This window comes from Rhamphochromis sp. 'chilingali', assembly GCF_963969265.1.
Source record: "Rhamphochromis sp. 'chilingali' genome assembly, chromosome: 16".
Classification (NCBI taxonomy): Eukaryota; Metazoa; Chordata; class Actinopteri; order Cichliformes; family Cichlidae; genus Rhamphochromis; species Rhamphochromis sp. 'chilingali'.
Window position 1 is genome coordinate 14,045,176 of NC_137943.1, and position 18,803 is coordinate 14,063,978.

At 42.3% G+C, this 18,803-nt stretch overlaps 2 protein-coding genes across 2 annotated transcripts in view; one reads left to right on the top strand and one right to left on the bottom strand.

Moving 5' to 3' along the window:
* LOC308383313 (semaphorin-6B-like) overlaps positions 1 to 9,899 on the top strand; it is a 36,328-nt gene extending 26,429 nt beyond the window's left edge. Inside the window, exons 14-17 of the mRNA XM_080861186.1 lie at positions 1,677 to 1,817; positions 2,413 to 2,490; positions 3,886 to 3,947; positions 5,281 to 9,899. Coding sequence (XP_080717312.1) covers positions 1,677 to 1,817; positions 2,413 to 2,490; positions 3,886 to 3,947; positions 5,281 to 6,263 — 1,264 coding nt within the window. The 3' untranslated portion in view covers positions 6,264 to 9,899. The remainder of the gene's footprint in view (positions 1 to 1,676; positions 1,818 to 2,412; positions 2,491 to 3,885; positions 3,948 to 5,280) is intronic.
* Positions 9,900 to 11,887: 1,988 nt separating this feature from the next.
* On the bottom strand, positions 11,888 to 13,805 carry LOC308412943 (G-protein coupled receptor 35; the record flags this gene model as incomplete). The annotated part of the gene is made up of 2 exons (XM_080907675.1): positions 11,888 to 12,798; positions 13,685 to 13,805. The coding sequence occupies 2 exons, from the start codon at positions 13,803 to 13,805 to the stop codon at positions 11,888 to 11,890; spliced, it is 1,032 nt and encodes a 343-aa protein (XP_080763801.1).
* Positions 13,806 to 18,803: the final 4,998 nt, after the last annotated feature.

Below are 18,803 nucleotides of genomic sequence, written 5' to 3' on the forward strand. Positions count from 1 at the left end.
TTATAGTTAAGTGTTTACAGTGGGATGCAAAAGTTTGGGTAACCTTGTTTTTCCTGTATAAATCGTTGGCTGTTACAATAAAAAATGTCAGTTAAATATATCATATAGGAGACACACACAGTGATATTTGAGAAGTGAAATGAAGCTTATTGGATTTACAGAAAGTGTGCAATAATTGTTTAAACAAAATCAGGCAGGTGCATAAATTTGGGCACTGTTGTCATTTTATTGATTCCAAAACCTTTAGAACTAATTATTGGAACTCAAATTGGCTCGGTAAGCTCAGTGACCCCTGACCTACATACACAGGTGAATCCAATAATGAGAAAGAGTATTTAAGGGGGTCAATTGTAAGTTTCCCTCCTCTTTTAAATTTCTCTGAAGAGTAGCAACATGGGGGTCTCAAAACAACTCTCAAATGACCTGAAGTCAAAGATTGTTCACCATCATTGTTTAGGGGAAGGATACAGAAAGCTGTCTCAGAGATTTAAGCTGTCTGTTTCCACAGTTAGGAACATATTGAGAAAATGGAAGACCACAGGCTCAGTTCAAGTTAAGGCTCGAAGTGGCAGACGAACAAAAATCTCAGACAGACAGAAGCGACGAATGGTGAGAAGAGTCAGAGTCAACCCACAGACCAGCACCAAAGACCTACAACATCATCTTGCAGCAGATGGAGTCACTGTTCAACCATTCGGTGCACTTTACACAAGGAGATGCTGTATGCGAGAGTGTTGCAGAGGAAGCCTTTTCTCCGCCCACAGCACAAACAGAGCTGCTCGAGGTTTGCTAAAACACATTTGGACAAGCCAGCTTCATTCTGGAATAAGGTGCTGTGGACTGATGAAACTAAAATTGAGTTATTTGGGCATAACAAGGGGCGTTATGCATGGAGGAAAAAGAACACAGCATTCCAAGAAAAACACCTGCTACCTACAGTAAAATATGGTGGTTCCATCATGCTGTGGGGCTGTGTGGCCAGTGCAGGGACTGGGAATCTTGTCAAAGTTGAGGGACACATGGATTCCACTCAATGTCCAGGAATCAGTGACAAAGCTGAAGCTGCGCCGTGCTGGATCTTTCAACAAGACAACGGCCCGAAACACTGCTCAAAATCCACTAAGGCATTCATGCAGAGGAACAAGTACAACGTTCTGGAATGACCATCTCAGTCCCCAGACCTGAATATTATTGAAATCTGTGGTGTGAGTTAAAGAGAGCTGTCCATGCTCGGAAGCCATCAAACCTGAATGAACTAGAGATGTTTTGTAAAGAGGAATGGTCCAAAATACCTTCAACCACAATCCAGACTCTCATTGGAACCTACAGGAAGCGTTTAGAGGCTGTAATTTCTGCAAAAGGCGGATCTACTAAATATTGATTTCATTTCTTTTTTTGTGGTGCCCAAATTTATGCACCTGCCTGATTTTATTTAAACAATTATTGCACACTTTCTGTAAATCCAATAAACTTCATTTCACTTCTCAAATAACACTGTGTGTGTCTCCTATATGATATATTTAACTGACATTTTTTATTGTAACAACCAACGATTTATACAGGAAAATAACGGCGATTAACAAGGTTGCCCAAACTTTTGCATCCCACTGTATGTGAAGCCAAAAGAGGAGTGCAGAGGTGTTACATCTGACTTGACTTTCTGTCCCTGTGTCCAGATGTGGTGAGGACTCTCCTCAGGCCCGTCAGCTCCTGTCTCTGTCGCTGGACCGAACAAGCCACACTCTGCTGCTGGCCTTTCCCTCGTGCCTGGTCCGAGTCCCCACATCTCGCTGCCACCTTCACTCACGCTGCATGAAGTGAGTGGCACTTTTGCCTTTCAGAGTATTTTCCTTTTCTTCAATCTTTCTTTGGCCAATAATTAGGTCACTTTAGCAGCTGCCATATGCCAAGGCTTTATTTTCTGGCCAACTTTTATTTCTCCTCTGCTTTCTCACTTCCTGGTACTGCTATCATCCAATTAAAATGTACAGTTCTATTTTCATTTTTTGCATGTTTGTATTTTGGATATGCATGTCACAGCTGGCTACTTTGGTTTAATATTTATTTTGAGAAAATTTGTTTTGCTAGCAAATGATATTTAAATTGACACAAGAGGCTGATTGACTGTGAAAACAAAGGAGGCACCTGTATTTTATCTGTCTATATGAGGAAGGTGTTTTGAACACTGTGCCATGGACCTGATTCCCACAGCAGATAAATCACACTTAGATAGTGTGAACAAGCAACCATTTGATAGAATATGTGTGCTTGCGGCGTATAAAAATGAATCCCTCGCAAGGATTTATTATCTCAGTAGTTGTCCGCATATTTCAAAACAGACACGTTTCACATTTGAGGATTTTAATGATGTTTAATGATGTTGTTTTGATTGTTTGCTTGTTGTGTGAGTAGAAGCTGTCTGGCCTCCAGGGATCCATACTGTGGCTGGACCAGAGGCAGCACTTGCTCCTTTCTAAGACCCGGTACACGGTGAGGACAACAAACATGCACACAACACTGAATGTTTACTGCCTCCAAATGAAGATGATGTAATTGCAAAATCAGTATGAGCTACACAGACTACTTGACCTAAATGGTCTCTCTCTCTCTCTCTATGTATGTATATGTATGTGTGTATATATATGTTAGCATGAATAAACCACCAGTGGGTCACACAACTGAAACTAGGAGATGCAACCATTAACACAAATGGAAGGGAAAACATGCAAATTCCACAGAAAGAGGCCCACAGCCCAGATTTGAACCCAAAACCTACTTCCTGTGAGGCAGCAGTGCTAACCGCTGTCCCCACCTCCAAGTCTGGGCTGTCACCCCTTAGCAAGTTTGTGCCAATACACATGTTGATAAAGGAAAACCAGTGAACAGTTTGCTTTCCTTTCTAAATGTTTAAGTTAATTTTGTTATTTCTTTGTAATGACCAGTAGACAGTGCTTATTTTTTATTATTTCTTACTAAAAATACAGGTGTCTGAATCAAATGCAGAACCTGCAGACTGATGAAGTCTTTGAAACCCGTAATCAGAGGGACTCCATTGGCTTTATTACACTATGGGGGTCATTTTGCCAACATAGTTTGGGTCCACTCCTCCCGCTAGAGGGATGGGACCCAGCAAATCAATACGAAGTACGATTACCTTTATTATATGGTGAAACATTTCTATCCTGATGTCAGTGACCACTTCCAGCGTAACAATGTCTCAATCCATAGGGTAACCGGGGTCACCGAACAGTTTGATGATGATGAAGATCGTATGCCTGACCTAAATAAATATCTATAGGAGATACTGTTAGGCAGCAGCCTCCACCGTCATAATCAAAACACTAAGTTAGGGAGCATCTTTTGGGAGAATGATGGTCTTCTCTAGTAGAATCAATACCAAGAGGCATCAAAGCTGTTCTGACAGCATATGGAGGTCCAGCACTGCTATTAGGACACGTTACGACCCCCCTCCCCCTCTCCCCTCTTTTTCCACCAGCTTGTAAATCACAACACACGCTCCCCACCCTTTGATCCTCTTAGGGGTGGAAAAGAAAAAGAAAGAAAATCCATAAAGGGATCAAAAATGTCATAACACCGAATCTTAGATCCATATGTGCAATATCAGTTTTTATTGATCCCCACTAACAAACATCATCATTCACAAACAACTTTCTGCACAAAAGTGAGCATGAAAAGGGTCGGATTTTCATTGATTAGCTGTAAATGATTTATTTGTGAAGTCAGGCATCAAAATTCATTCAATGCGCTCTTCCATGAGTATTCATGTGTCTATATAACAATTAAGGAAACATGTTTCCTGCTGTGTGCTGTCTTTATTAAAAACAAATCTCTGATTATTTTGTCTGTGATCTCTCTGTCTCGTAGACTCCCTTTTCAGCAAGATGTGGAGTATGGAAACACCACCTCCCACCTCGGAGACTGTGATGGTAGGTTGCAGCACTATGACATGGATGCTGCTGGTTGTGTGCAGTCGAGTGAGGGCAGGCTCCACCTAGTGGCTCAATCGCTCATTACACCTGCCTATTTGTCACTGAACATTATGTTCTGATAGTACCAAGTGAGAGAGTACAGTCATTTCTGGAATTAAGTTAATTTTAATTATCAAGGATGTAACATGATTTACTCCGCAGCTCAGCAAGATCCATTCAGCATGGAAACTGAATACTTTAGTATTTTTGTGAGAGCTGGAAGAAGAAGAAGTGAGATTCTGGTTTCGGTCTCACTTCCTTCAGGTCAAAACATATCCCAGAGTGACATTTTAATTAGGGAGGTTGTGAAAGTTGTGCAACTGTGTGTAGATAATACTGGAAATGCACTATCATTCAGCATATGAGGTTTTGTTTTGTCATATATCTGATAGCGAGGAATGGGTTCGGCTGGTACGCGAGCAGGAAACGGCTGAGCATAATGTCACTACATCCCGCTTCTGTTGAGAGGCTCAGATGTCACTGCAGCAGTACCACAGAGGCCCTCTTTGAACCGTGCTTTGAAATCCACAGAGTCAGTGGAAAACACCAAAAAAAGGCATTTCCTCTACAGCATTTTCTTTTTTTACGAGGTGTTCCGTTTGCTGTAACCCAGATTCAGCATCATAAAATCCATTTAGCTGGTTCGGAATTTCCAACAAAACAACAGAAAAGGGATACGCAGCACATTCCAAGCCCTCACCACACTCATTTGTCTTGAAATAACATATGACAACAGATAGCACTGGAAGTCAGTGATACCCAGCTGCACATCTGTCAGACTGTAATCCAAGCGGTGAAAACGTCGGAGAGGCTGAGCCAGAGACAGGCATGTGGTGCTGTGTCTGCAGATGGGAGCTATTAGAGCTGGGTGGAAACACTGAGGTAAGGCCTTGCTGCAAAGGGGCAACTCTCTGGCCAGGCAGCAGGATGGAAAGTGTGAGGAGAGGGAGAAAGGGAGCTGCTGTAGTCTTAGCTGTGCTGATGACAAGTGCAGGCCTCTCTGAAACAGAGCTCGTGGAGCCTCAAGGCCAAACTGGAGAGAAGTTACTCTGAAACATAATCATCACAGAAAGAAAATCCTATAATGCTGCAGATGATGATCACCACTTAGGAGTGTATTGTAGTTTTTGATCTATCATGATACGAGACGGGAAAGTGCTAAGTAACAGAATAGGACTATATGTAATAATAATCATTTTAAACTACAGCCTCCGGTCACACATTGAGACAGGACGGTCATTGGAGAGTTCTACTGAATGTCATCTTTGTAACTGTGTCTTTTAATCTTCAGGAATTCTCCAACAGAGTTTGCTCATTGAACCGGAGAGCCTGGTCTCGCTCAACCTGCTCGTGGCATCTGCAGTCTCTGCATTCACCATAGGGGCGGCGCTCTCGGGCCTTGCTGTGTGTTGGATCATGGCCCACAAGCCTGCAAACCGTCGCCATGGCACCACTTCCCAGGCCTCCATCCAGCGGCGTGAAAGAGGCCTGCTGAGTAGCGGCGGAGGGATGGAAGGCTCTGTGTTGAGTGTGACACGGCAGGGAGGAGGGGAGCGCCCCTGCTCTCAGGGCGGGGAGACCTTGTTTGTCATGCCCAACGGCTGGGTGAAGTCGGGAGAGCTAGACCCCGGTTTCCTGCCCACTCCGGAGCACACACCCCAGCAGAAACGCAGAGGCCTGCGGCTGTCCGACTCCAACTCTGGAGGGTGGGACACAAGTCAGACCTACCTCGGGGGAGGTTCTGTAGGTCTGGGTTCACCCTGTCGCATGCCCCCCTCTGTTTATCTGACCACCAGACTCTTCCAGCAAGGCGGAGGTGGAAGACACAGCGGCGACAGCCGAGGGAATGACACGCCACGCCAGCACTATGTCTGTCTGAGCAAGCAAGAAAAAGCGAAGGGGACGCCCAAAGCCCCCCTCAGGAAGTCTGCAGTAGAATATGTTTACCCCATGACCCCCCAGGACTCACCTGAGCGTCGGAGGGTGGTCTCAGCACCCAGCGCACCAATGGAGTACAGCGAGCCACTGCCTTTGCGTTGGCCAGCCCAGGAAGGATACATCCTCAGCAGCCACGGGATGGTTCCCGTCCCCCTGCCTCCCCCATCAATGCCCGCTCCCAGCAGCCAAGCTTATGTGTCCCAGCAACACACCCCCGGGCTGAGCAGGGCTCTCCTGAGAGGGGCCCTGGAGCGAGGGGAGCTGGGTGAGCTGGTGGATCTCAGCCAGCTGATGGGTAAGAAGAACTGCAGTGACAGGACTCAGGCTGGCCAGTGACTGTGGAGGAAACCAATTCTGTTTCCAGGGCTCTTTGTTTTGTTTACATAAATGTCCTTACTCTTTATTCTGCCTGTCACTCTCTCCCTTCTCTTTTCCCCACATCTTTATTTCATTGTCATTTCGGCCCACTACCCCACTCCATAATCTTCTCTGTCAGTCTCTCGGGCAACCCCTCTTTCACCCCGTGATGAGCCTCTCCTTATGACTGGCTGCTGGGTCTGCCGCTCATATCCTGGCTCACATTAATTGGTCAGATGGACTGAGGTTGTTGCTGTGTCTGCATTGCAGAGTTGCCTCCCTCTCCTGATCTTAGTGGCAGCAGGGAGAGAGAGAGAGACTAGAGGGGAGCAAAGAAGATGGAAAGAGAGCAGAAGGGGGGCAGCAGAGAGGACGAGGATGAAAATGGACGTGGCACTTAGATACTGCGTTCACTGTGCAGATTGACTGCAGAGCCAGTCGAATGCTCCTGCAATAGTGGGATGCTTTTCCCTTCATGGATAGCATTAACAAGACTGCTAGCCATCTGTTCCCCACTGCATTACCTGTTGGTGTGATTGCCAACTGGGTACTTGAAGTGAAATTGGAAATTCTGAACATCTTTAAAGTATCTGAAGCTCCAGGTGAAAAAAAAATGGTCATTCTCTCAAGACAGATATTGAACCTATAAGTCCTTCAGTTTTTTCCCCACTCTTTCTCCTTGCTGCACACATACAAGTACATGTATTTGTACAGGTGGGTATTTAGTATTCTGTGTATACGAAGGAGCATGACTTGTGTGCCAGATGCCTCTAACCTGTCTCGTGGGGATATGGGACCATAACTCACGTCTTTGGAGTGCAGGGCGCAGGACTGGAACGTCAGCACTATTCCTGCCAAATGCATGCTCTCTGTAATGACGGCATCTCAGCTGTCCATCACTCAATTCGTTTCTTGCTTCCACTCTATGTACTCTTTAACAACCAATAATTCCACAAGGACATCAGGTGGGATTGTACCACAGCACTGGACTGACAGAAAAATCACAAATGACAGAAAGATAGACAGAAAGGCAGGAGGCGTTATGGAGAATATAACGTACAAGAACTGCAGTGTAAGAACACCTTGTCCTTCACTGTCACCTTATGGTTTTTTCTGCTTACACACACACACACACACACACACACATTCATTAGGTCTGCATTATAGAACGCAGTCCAGTTTTACGGGGGAAGATTTCCCCTTAGGCTCACAGTGGGTCAAGGTCCCACAGATGTAATACAGAGCACAGTGGCAGTTACAGTGGGGATGATTGAAACCTCTGGCTCATCTTAGAGCCAACAGGGGTGAGGGGAAATGTTCTCAGCTGGCAAATGGGACTATATATTCAGCCCATCAAAGTGTCCGCGGTGCCACGAAATGGTCGGCCTTTAGATCAACACAACACGGTTTAAACGTGTTGCAGCAGTAAAACAGAGACCAGATAAAGAGGGCAGATGGAAAAAAGGAAATAAAAACACGATCATATGAAGGTGCAAGAACTAAAACTACTGTGGGAAACAATGAGAATCTGTTACAGCTGACTGGGTGACTTGACGGTCAACCCTCCGGTCTACTAGACGACAAATGAACGCTGGTTTGCGCTGAATCCGAAGCGAGCAGCAATATATGGTTTATATGTACATAGTAAACTTTAATTTAGGTGAGACCATAATGTTAGACAAACAGTAACTTAGAAAAAATATAGACAGGCATCAGCTTGGAAACAAAAATATGCATTTTACTGTCTCATTATAAGAGTAACGTGGAAAATTCTCACAGTGACCTGCTCCAAGATGGAAATGTCCAAGACACTACGCATCGCCGGTGTCTTTTTTTTTCTTTTCTTTACTTCAATGTGCCAAACCCAAATGAAGAATGATTTACTGATGCCTGATTAATGAAGCAAAAAAAAAGAGTGGGAGAAACTTTAAAAGTGCCATGAAAACATAGTTTAGGTCAGCAGTGCACCTTCCTCACGTACTGTGGTGTTGAAGAACTCACTTATTGCAGTATACTTCTTATAATTCTGCCTTTGACGTAACGCGATGAATGTTTCTTCTTTTTTTCATTGAGATGCCGACTTGTACTGCTGTTAAAATACACTTTTTTCAGCTCTCTTCATGTGACGCTCCTGATGCTGAATGTTAAAAACACTATTTGAGGGTCTGTTTGTAAATTACTTTTACTTAAAGGGACGGTTCACCTCTGAAATGAAATGTATGTATTCTTCCTCTGGTCTGCTTTGCTTTATTTTATTTTATCCATAGTGTGAGTTGCTCCTTTAGAGACATCAGCTGTAGAAATACTTGTCCGCTCTTGAATATAATGGAAAGAGATGACCATTTCCTTGTGCTTTTCAAAAATAAAAATAAAAACTCAGCAGTTTTGTCCCTTTCCACACATCATGATGCAGTTGCTCAAAAAAACCCGGAAAAACAACAAAGCTTGCTGTAAGCAGCTTGTCATTGGAACTATTTTCTCCGTAACGTTTAATCATTGGTGAGAAGGAGCCTGATGCTTCCTTCTGCATAGTGACATATGTGGCTGATGTAGTTTGGTTCCTCCATGAAACTGCCTACATCAAGGTTTGTGGGCTGTTTTTTTTTTTTATCCAAGTAACACTTTTTGTAGAAATATTGCAGCTGAATCTTTCAAATGTAGTGTTTCAGCACTTTGTGCGCCACAAGGCAACTGCAATGTGCTTCCATTATATTCAAGAGAAGGCTGACTTTTCTACAGCTGATGTATCTCCAACACGTTTTAGATAGAAAGCGCAGCAGACCGGGGAAAAAAACCCTGATCTTAGGTTTAATACATCACGCCATATACTGTACATATGTAAGCATACATTACATACTCTGTCATGCCCTTTCAACACTATTAATGTTTTCGCTGGTGCCGTGACATGAACTGAATAGCAGATATCTAACAATAATAATAATGTTTTATAAGTAGTTCATAAGCAAACCCTCAAATGGACTGAAGTGCATTGAGGGAACACTGTGTAGCTCATTTCCTGATTATGGACGTTTCGTTGTGTAGTCTGTAGTCTGGTGATTGTCTGTCTGTCATCGTCAACCAACTGCCATACTGGAGGATCTTGAAAACCGCTCGTCAGCATCCCGAGTGAATGAATGTAATCACTTTTGTTTGGCACCATTACAATGTGCAGAAATAAGGAAAAGCACAAACTGTGTGGGGGTTTCTTTCCTTTTCTTTCTAAAAGGGAGCTGTTCTCCATAACATTTGTGAATAATGTAAATAACCATCCTGAATGTATTGTGTACCTGTGTGGTTTCAGGGATGGGGGTGTGGAAATTGGGAGGGGGGGATCCGTGCTCTTCTAAGGCAGCGCGGTTGCTGAAGTGCGAGGCTATTTTTTCGGTGACGATACTGTGAATAAGACGTATGTACAGTATTTACGTGACTATTGGCTGAACGCAGACTTCAGCAGTTTCCTTCCTGTCGTTAGAGTAGAGTCGCAGGCCTGACCTCAGTCTGAGCTGAGCCGTCTCATTTGACTGATGCCTGCCAAGTTTTGCAGTCGCTAAGCCACTGCTGATATAATAATCATCAATCTTTGGAGTACTGCTATTAAATGGCATTATATAATTGACTGCTAATGTTGTCGCGTGTGGTTTTGAATGCACTCATTAAAATAAATGCATGTCATTATACACGTGCCCACGCACACAGTGCACACACAAATGCACAGTCACTAATGCAGCATGATTGCTTCACTGCCGTCTAGAGTGATGTGTATATCATTATCGCAGTTTATTTTCTTTAAATGAGACATATTTGTCTCGAAACTGGCAGCTTTAGGCTTCAGAGTAGACAGATTCAGAGCAGAGGAAGTGGAAAATCTTTCAAGCATGTGCTTTTCTTGCCACTAGAGGGAGCTGGACACTGGCCTGCATTCATGTGCTCCTGGGTTTCACACAGGAAGGAGTGAAGGACACAAACTCCCATGGGCCCGCTTCTCTTAAGTGCACATTGTCTGTCTGTGCTGCTATACGCCTGAGACAGACTGATGTTTTGATGAGAGGTGTGTAGCAAAGCTGGCAAAGCAAAGCCTTTGTTATCTCCTTTCCTGTTTTGCTATGAACATCACACAGACAGCACAGAAGACATAATGGGTTTTAAAAAAATACAGATATTTATAGCTTAAGACAAATATAAAACATACATAACACACATTAACTAAGACTTAATACAGCAATTTATTGAGTCAGTCCAAGCCAGGTGTTAAAGACAACTGATATATACCAATGAGTCACTGGGAAATAAACACAGATAATAAAAAAAAGGAAAAAAAGAAATCCATTCTCTTCCACTTATCCAATTCAGGTTTACAGGGGTTGATGCCATTTACCATATGAGCTGCCTGGACAGGCCAACAACCTGTCACAGGCCTAAAAGAGAAACAGACAACCATTCACACTTATGGGCAATTTAAATCACCATGGACTAGAAGGAAGGAAGCCAGAGTACCCACAGACAACATGCAAACTCCACACAGACAGTTGATTCAAACTCAGGACCTTCTTGCTTTGCGTCAACACTACTAATCTTGCTGTGCAACTAATACAAATTTCCATAGCTAACCAGGAATATTTGTGTACTTCATAGACTATAAAATTGCCTCTGCGAAAAAGGAATCATATGTCATAATACATAAAAAAGAACAAATCACAAAAAACAGTCAAATATTTATTTTAATGCAATAAGTCAATCAGCTGCTCCATTGCTAAGTAACTCAAATGGAACCAATGTTTTAAAAGTCAAAAAATGTCTTGAGAGAGCAAGAGACATTTTTAAAATGGTCAAAGAGTAGCAGCGGTATTCCAACTTTTTGTGAAAACCAAATGTATCAAGTGGATTCCTGTGATTCTCACAGTGTACCACAGCTTCTTCACTTTAATTCTCAGAGATTTCAGGTACTTGTCTTCAGCAAATGTCAATCAGAGCAGGTGAAATTTACTAGAAAGCCCCTTCATGCATTGTGCCATCAGTGTGGAGAATGGGACACCCACTCCCAGCATGCCTACATGTGCAGTAAATGTGAGTTTTACGTTAATATTCTTTGAGTCCTTAGATTGGTTTTGTTAAGCATTGGTAGGCATGGTAATCAGCTTTTGCTGTTGCAGACTACAAACAGTTCGTGGCAACCAAGGGAACAGTCAGATATATCTAAGCTGTCAGAAAAAATCATCCATACGAGTCACAGATTATTCACTTAAATTATGCATGAGGGATGGATGTTTTTGACAGATTTCTAAAGTATTTGTCTTTTCTTGTTTTTATGGTCTATTAGATTTTCTTAAAAATGTGTGTGGAGATGACAAAACAGCACCTAAATGAAATACATTTAAGTTAGCATACATCTTGTTGTCTGATATCTGTGACTGAACAAACATTTACCTAAGTTAAACAGCAGCTCTGACTCATTGTGGTCATTTGACCTGTATTTTTGCCCATGTGTTCTACATATTTATCAAAGCCTCAGGCTTTAAGATCTTCTTCTAGTTTAACTTTTGACTTCAAATATAACTGAACTTTACGGTATTTTGCCTCTTTAAATAACACACTCAAATGCTGCCTTAAGAGTTACGTGCTTTTGAATAAAAGCCTTTCAATAAAAAACAATAGCTGATGGAATCGAAACAGCAATTTGTGCCAGCAATCCATTCAGACCAGAGTAAATACTTGTGCACAGTAGTGCTTTTGCATATCCAGTCTTCCTGTGGCTCGTCAAAGAGGCCAGCAACAAAGGCGATATGGATCGGCGTGTAACAGACGATAAACACAATCATATTGGCTGTGACTATGCCAACAATGTTTTTCTTCTCCTCTGACTTGTCGGCCTCCTTTAAAAACATACGGATGATCCGAGTGGAGCAGAAAACGATGATCAGGAGTGGGATGAGAAAACCTATAAATATCACTGACGTCATACTCCATGTACGATGTGGAATATTTTTACATCGTTCAAAACATGTCCAGAGTTTTTCAGGATAGTTGTCCTTGCGGACTATAATGCATGCTGTTATCACAACTACCCAAATGACCAAACACACTGCAAAAGCTATCTGTTTCTTCCATCTCCACGATCTGGCACGCAGTGGGAATCTTATACTCAGGTAGCGTTGGACACTGATGGCTGCTGTTGTGAAGATGCTGGCATACATGTTGATATAATGTACATACATGAGAAAGGTACAAAAGTAAGTTACAGGCAGGCAGGAGAAGGCATCGTAAATCCTGAAGCTCAGGAAAAGGATGAGGGAAAAATCTGCAATGTTCAGGTTCAACATATAGATGTGCGTGTCTGTCCACGAGCGCCGTACGGTAATGAAGGCATACAGAGCAGCAGCATTTATCAGGAAACCCAGAAGAAACAAAGTTGCATAACCCAGACCCTGAAGATAATCCACTGTGCAATTCGTGGCACAGTTGGTGGTAATGTTGCAAACGGTCTCATTTGCAGACATATTGTTCAGTATCTGCGGCCCTGCGTTAGAATCAAACAGAGTAATACGTTAATTACTTGTCTAGATAAGCGAGCAAATCAGTCATAATAATCCACATGTTACTCATTAAAGCGTGTGTACTGTATATATTTTCAACTCTTCAGGGAATATTTTCATGACATATGTACATTAAAGTGTACAATGCTGCCTTGGAGTAACTGTTAACTCTTACTTTTTAGCACAAAAGGTCCTCACGTGTTACTGTATCTACCCTGGAGTTCAGCAAGTGTGGGAAACAGTGAAGTGATTAGAAGAAGTGAAAACGTAGAAGGCACTCGCTTGACTTTGCTTAGAGTTGCTACAGTCATGTCCTCTGCATATGTACTCAGAAATATTAGCGCAGCAGTTAACAAGTTTCATCATTATTTGAAAATAACTGTCTGGTAAGACTAAATATCAATACCTTGCAATATAAATTCCAGTGAAATGGTCGTATATAAATAAAATCAGATGTAACCATTATTCAAAATCTTCCCCTTTTTAAACAGTGAAACAAGTGTATAAACTATCAAGCAGGCAATACATAACAAAGACAACTATTGCACACCAATAACTACAGGACTGCCTCACAATATTGTGTTCAACAGAACAAAAAAATGAAATTAAGTCTGCCTTTTCAGCTAATCATTTCCAAACATGCAACACGAGCTTCTGTCTGTCTTCTTCATCCCCAAGAGAGAAACTCAATTCACAGCCAAGTGACATCAGCCAGTAAAGTATCAGCTAAGAAAAACTGTGAGAAACAGTAACTGTAACAAAGTAACGTGTCTGACTTCCTGATAGCGCTGAAATTTGTCAAAACTAGAAGAAAAATCTGATAAACTTTGAGTTCCTGATTAAAGTCAACCATCAGAAACCAAAACTCACCGGCTGAGATGCACTCTTCTTCATAAAGCTCGCTGAAGTGATTTATCGTACTGCTGCACCAGCATGTTTCTGTGTCAGTAACAAACGCCCGGAATTCAAATCTGCTGTTAGGTTGCCTCATTTCCTTCTTTGTTCATTTCGGTTTATAAATTTCATGAGAAACGTCCAGCAGCACGAGCCACGAGCTATATGGTGATACACCACATCATGGCGGTTTCATGGCAGGCTAACAGTATCTATTTTCAGACTACCTGCCACACAGAAAGATGTGTGGTGAGAAAATGAAACTGGTGCAGATTTTTATGACTACACTTTGAATCTGTAGTACTTGCTGTTCGCATGCAATACGAGAAAATGTTTGTAAAGTTCTTACATTTTTTAATCAATACATTGCAATCCAAGAAAGATCTAAAACAGGTTGGAACCAGAGAACCAAGTCAGGGCAGTATAGTAACATTTCAAAGACATTTTTAAAAAGGTGTAGTTTTGTCCTTGTGCAGGAGTTCTAGTTATGTAGAAGTTTTTCCAGTTTGCTGGTGTGTGTTAACACAAAGCAGTGGATAAAAGACATCGGCACTGAGCTTACTTAAGCAATTATTGCTGCTGATCAGTCTGGGCAAAGATTATAAGTCCATTATTCCACAGTCTTCTTCTTTCAACTGCTCTCTTTAGGGATCACCGTTGTAGATCATTTGCTTCTGTCTCATCCTATTTCTGCTATAATCCTCTGTCACACCAACCGTCTGCATCTCCTCCCTCATTGTGGTCTTTTGTTCTCCTCCTGCATGGCTCTTTCTGCTATCCTCTCTTCACTCTCTTCTTCAACTTTCTTTTGCGCCATCTTTTACTTTAAATGGTTGACCACAGGAATTCAAAATCATCTACTTTAACTGCCACTACACCTTGCACTTTCACTGCTACACCTGCCTCCCATCCATCCACACACATATTCTGTCTTGTTTCTACAGGTTTCTCTCCAGAGCATACCTCCACCTTTCCAAGCACTTTTCCATTTGCTGCCTATTCTCACTACAGATAGCAATGTCGTCTGCAAACTTCACAGAGACTTGCCAGACCTCATCTATCAACCCATTCATCATGATTGCAAACAAGAAGAGGCTCAGAGCTGATCCCTGATGTAATGCTACCCCCATCCTCAGTCACTCCTACTGCAAACCTCACCACTGTCTTCCTGTCATGCATGTTCTGCATCACCTTCACATACTTCTCTGCCACTCCTGTCGTACAGCACCATAGTTCCACCTTTATATGCTTTCTCTACATCTACAGGTCAACTTCTTCTGACCTTCTCCATCAACACTCTTCACACAGACATTGCATCTGTAGGGCTCCTAGCTTTAACAGCCCTTTTCCATATCTTCATGGTATAGCTGATGAACTTCATCCCTCCGTAGTTCTGTTCTGTAACAACACGCTTCTTAATCATTCCTCAAGCATCCTCTCACTCTACAAGATTGTGTTAAACATCCATCCATCCATCCATCCTCTTCTGCTTATGTGGGGCCAGGTCGCAGGGGTAGCAGCCTAAGGACCAGCATGCTTTCATTCTCTTCTTGGCTGCCCTCACTTCCTCTCCACTTCCTGATTCACTAACTGCCCTCCACCCATCCTCCTCTCTCACTCATTTTCTTTAAGCATGAGCTCCTTAAAGGGCTCCTTTCAACTTCTCAACTCACTCTCTTTACATATTAGCACATTTTCATATCTATCCTTAATCACCCCACACTACTGCACGTCCACTCCACCTCAGTTTGTCTGTTTAACTAGCTAATCAACACAACTCCTGTTCTCCACCTTAGTGTTTAGCCTCACATACAGCTCACTATAAGCCTTTGCATTTGCTTTTGTAACCTCTCTTTCTAGCTGTACACCTAGCCATCAAGTCTCCTTTTTCCTCTGTCTGGAGGATAAACCAAAAACCTTCTTGGCCGTTTTCCTTTCCACTTCAGCTTTCAGAGATTGTCTCAACCCCTCCCTGAACTCTGTGCAACATTCGTCCTACTTCAACTTCCACCATTTTGTCCTAGCGTCTACTTCACTGGCTTTCTCTTCTTGATTTCTAAAATCATACATACTACCATCCAGTGCTACCTAACTACATTCTCCCCTGACATCTCCTTTCTCTTTCCGGTTGCACTTCCTGGATACGATGTAGTCCACCCAATACTATGTCACCTTGTGAAATATATCTTGATGGCTATGGCTACTTCCATCCTTTTTTCCCCCAAATCCACTACCATCTGTCCTTCTGCATTTCCCTTCTTAACACCACATCTACCAACACCTCCTCAAGACCTCTGTTCGCTCACCGGTGTGTCCACTGAACTCAAAATGTTCCAATCACTGGTCGCTCTCCCCTGAGAACACTCTATTCCAGTTTATTCCAAAATTCCTCTTTGTCTTCTGCCTGACATCCAGGCTGTGGGGTATATGCCCTACAGACATTTAAAATCACCCCTTCAATTTCCAGTTTCAAACTCATGATACGGTATGAGACTTTCTGCACCTCCACAACACTATTTACATGCTTTTCCTTCAAAATTATCTTTACTCCATTTCTCTCCCCATCTACACGATGGTAGAACACACTGAATCCCCCTCTAATGCTGAGCTCTTGCTCCCCTTCCACCTTGTCTCCTGCAAAAATGATAAATCTACCTTCATTTTGTGCATTATTTCAGAAAGCTCGCTCTCTTCGCCAGTTATATTCCCTACTTTAAAGTCCCGACTCAGTATTCCACTCTCTTGACTGCAGCGTGAGAAATTAATCACAACTTGAAAACATTTAAAACAGTGTCCAATCTTCCCAGAAGTGGACGTGTGAACAATTTCACCCCAAGGTCAAACCGCTCATTTCTCAAAGAGAACTGTCCAGGCCTCAGTCAGCATGTTAAAAGTTCATGACAGGAGGGTTGATGATTTGGGCTTGTTTTGCAGTAATTGAACTGGTAGTGAAATCCTCTGTATACTGAAGTATTCTAGAGTCAAATGTGAGACCATCTGTCTGACAGATAAACTGGGTTGTGCAACCCAAAAAATATCCAAAGCACAGCAGCAAATTTAACAAAGAATGCCTGAAAAAGAAAAAACTTGGAGTGTTGCAATTACCTGGTAAAAGTCAAGACTTCAACTCTGCCGAAATGCTGTGTCAAGACCTTGAGAAAGCTCTGCATAAACAAATACCCACAAACCTCAATGAACTGTAGCAACATTTTAGAGAAGAGTGATGAAATCATACAGAAAACAGTTAATTCCCATTATTGCTGCTAGTAGTGTTTCTACAAGCTATTGAATCACGGGGTGTAAACTTTCCTTTTCACTTGACAGTAGATTGTAAAGATAAAATGCACCAGAGGAGGCAGCAAATTTCACCAAGCGCAAACAGGAAAGCGACGATCCTTGGAAAATATGTGTCAGTGTGTCAGCCCTGATTGTGAAAATGTTTAAGTCATTTTCTGTTGTCAGCAGATGAACCAGAAACCACCTATGATTTCTCCAAATGCTGTCAAAAGCAGACAGTCACAGCACAACAGCCGAAGACTCCAGGATTCAACATCTGTTTATGAGCATGCACAGATCATTGAAACAGACTGAGAGCTCACCAAGACATCTGCGGGACTTTTTCTACCTTTATTCTGCCTGATGAAACAGCTTCAGGCTCATGAGTTATTTTGTTAACACGTCCTCATCAAAGTGTTTCTATGATGAGGACATGTTTCTGAGGGTGACACTCATGTAAGCCAGACTCCGCACAGTCAATGGGAATTTAACTAGACAGGGCCACAGATTGGTCACAGAATATGTGTGCTTGTGTTTGTGTTTTTGTCACCGTAACCATAATAATGCATGTAATAATCATCATTATAATTCTTTATACAGCTGTGGTCCCACAGTGAGTTCAAGTTTTAGTGCACAAGCCCAGACAGCGATGGGCAGTGAAGTGCTAGTTAGCAGCAGGCAACACACGCAAGAGCCAGGATGTTAGTCATTCTGGCTCCTGGCAACATTTTATACAAAACCGTCATGGTGTGAGTGACTGATTCATAATGTGGGTTTTAAGCTTATACTTCCTGTCAATGATTTTTCAGGGACTATGATGACAAAGCACGAAATACTAGAAAACTAGAACTAGAAGAATGTTAGATTTTTTGCGTTAGACTTGGACTTCCACAAAAAAAAGTTGGAGCGGGCTGAAAGTTCATCCAAGGTAAGGGAATTACTGACGAAAACTACTGAAAGTGATCAACTGATTTTATATGGAGTGACTGAAAATGTAATCTGGAAAGGGTTTTTTTTGACGGGCTTAATGGAAATAATGAGAAAACAGATGACAGAGCAGAGAGGCTCAAAGTGTGAGCTTGTCCTTTTACTAGTTAAAGCTATTTTAGGCCCTGCAGCTTGGTTTCAGGAAAGTTTTACAGTCGCTTTAAAAAAAAAAAAGAGTAATCGGCTCCATCCGTCTGGGTCCTCTGTGAACTAAACTGTGATCCTAGGGGAAAGCCTGAAGGTCAGAATTAAATGAGCATTGACTGTGGGCCTCTCTTTTAAATAGAGTGGCTTAAGTAAGTAAAATACCTGCAAATCAATGTAGTGCAGCCACACGATTTCCCATTATAACACCCTTTAACATTCATAACAAGATGAGGAACTCTATAAAGCGGAGGAAATGTCGGATTAGATGTAGTTTATCAGTAATTACAGTATGCATTTTGCAGTTATTACATTTTTTGGGGGGAGGGGGCAATCTTGTGATTTTATTAAAAGCTACTTTATGCCTTAAAGATATTATTCTCTAGAACAACGGGAGAAATCTAATATTGCACAGGATATGAAGGGGTTTGATATTTCAGATGCTGTCTGTTGTTCACATTAATTCGTTTGAAATCCCTTTAAGGCCTATCCTGTTTTCACAAAGATATTTCCCAGATCTACTTTGATCTGATATATTTTGTGGATATATTTGCTCCACTAGTCTCATTTTGCTTGACTCACACGGGCCTGTCTGTTGATCCGCTCCTACCTGTCTCTCTCGCTCTGACTCCCTGCATTCGTTTCTGTCTGTCTGGTACTGTTTGAAAGTGCCCTTTACACGTCAGTA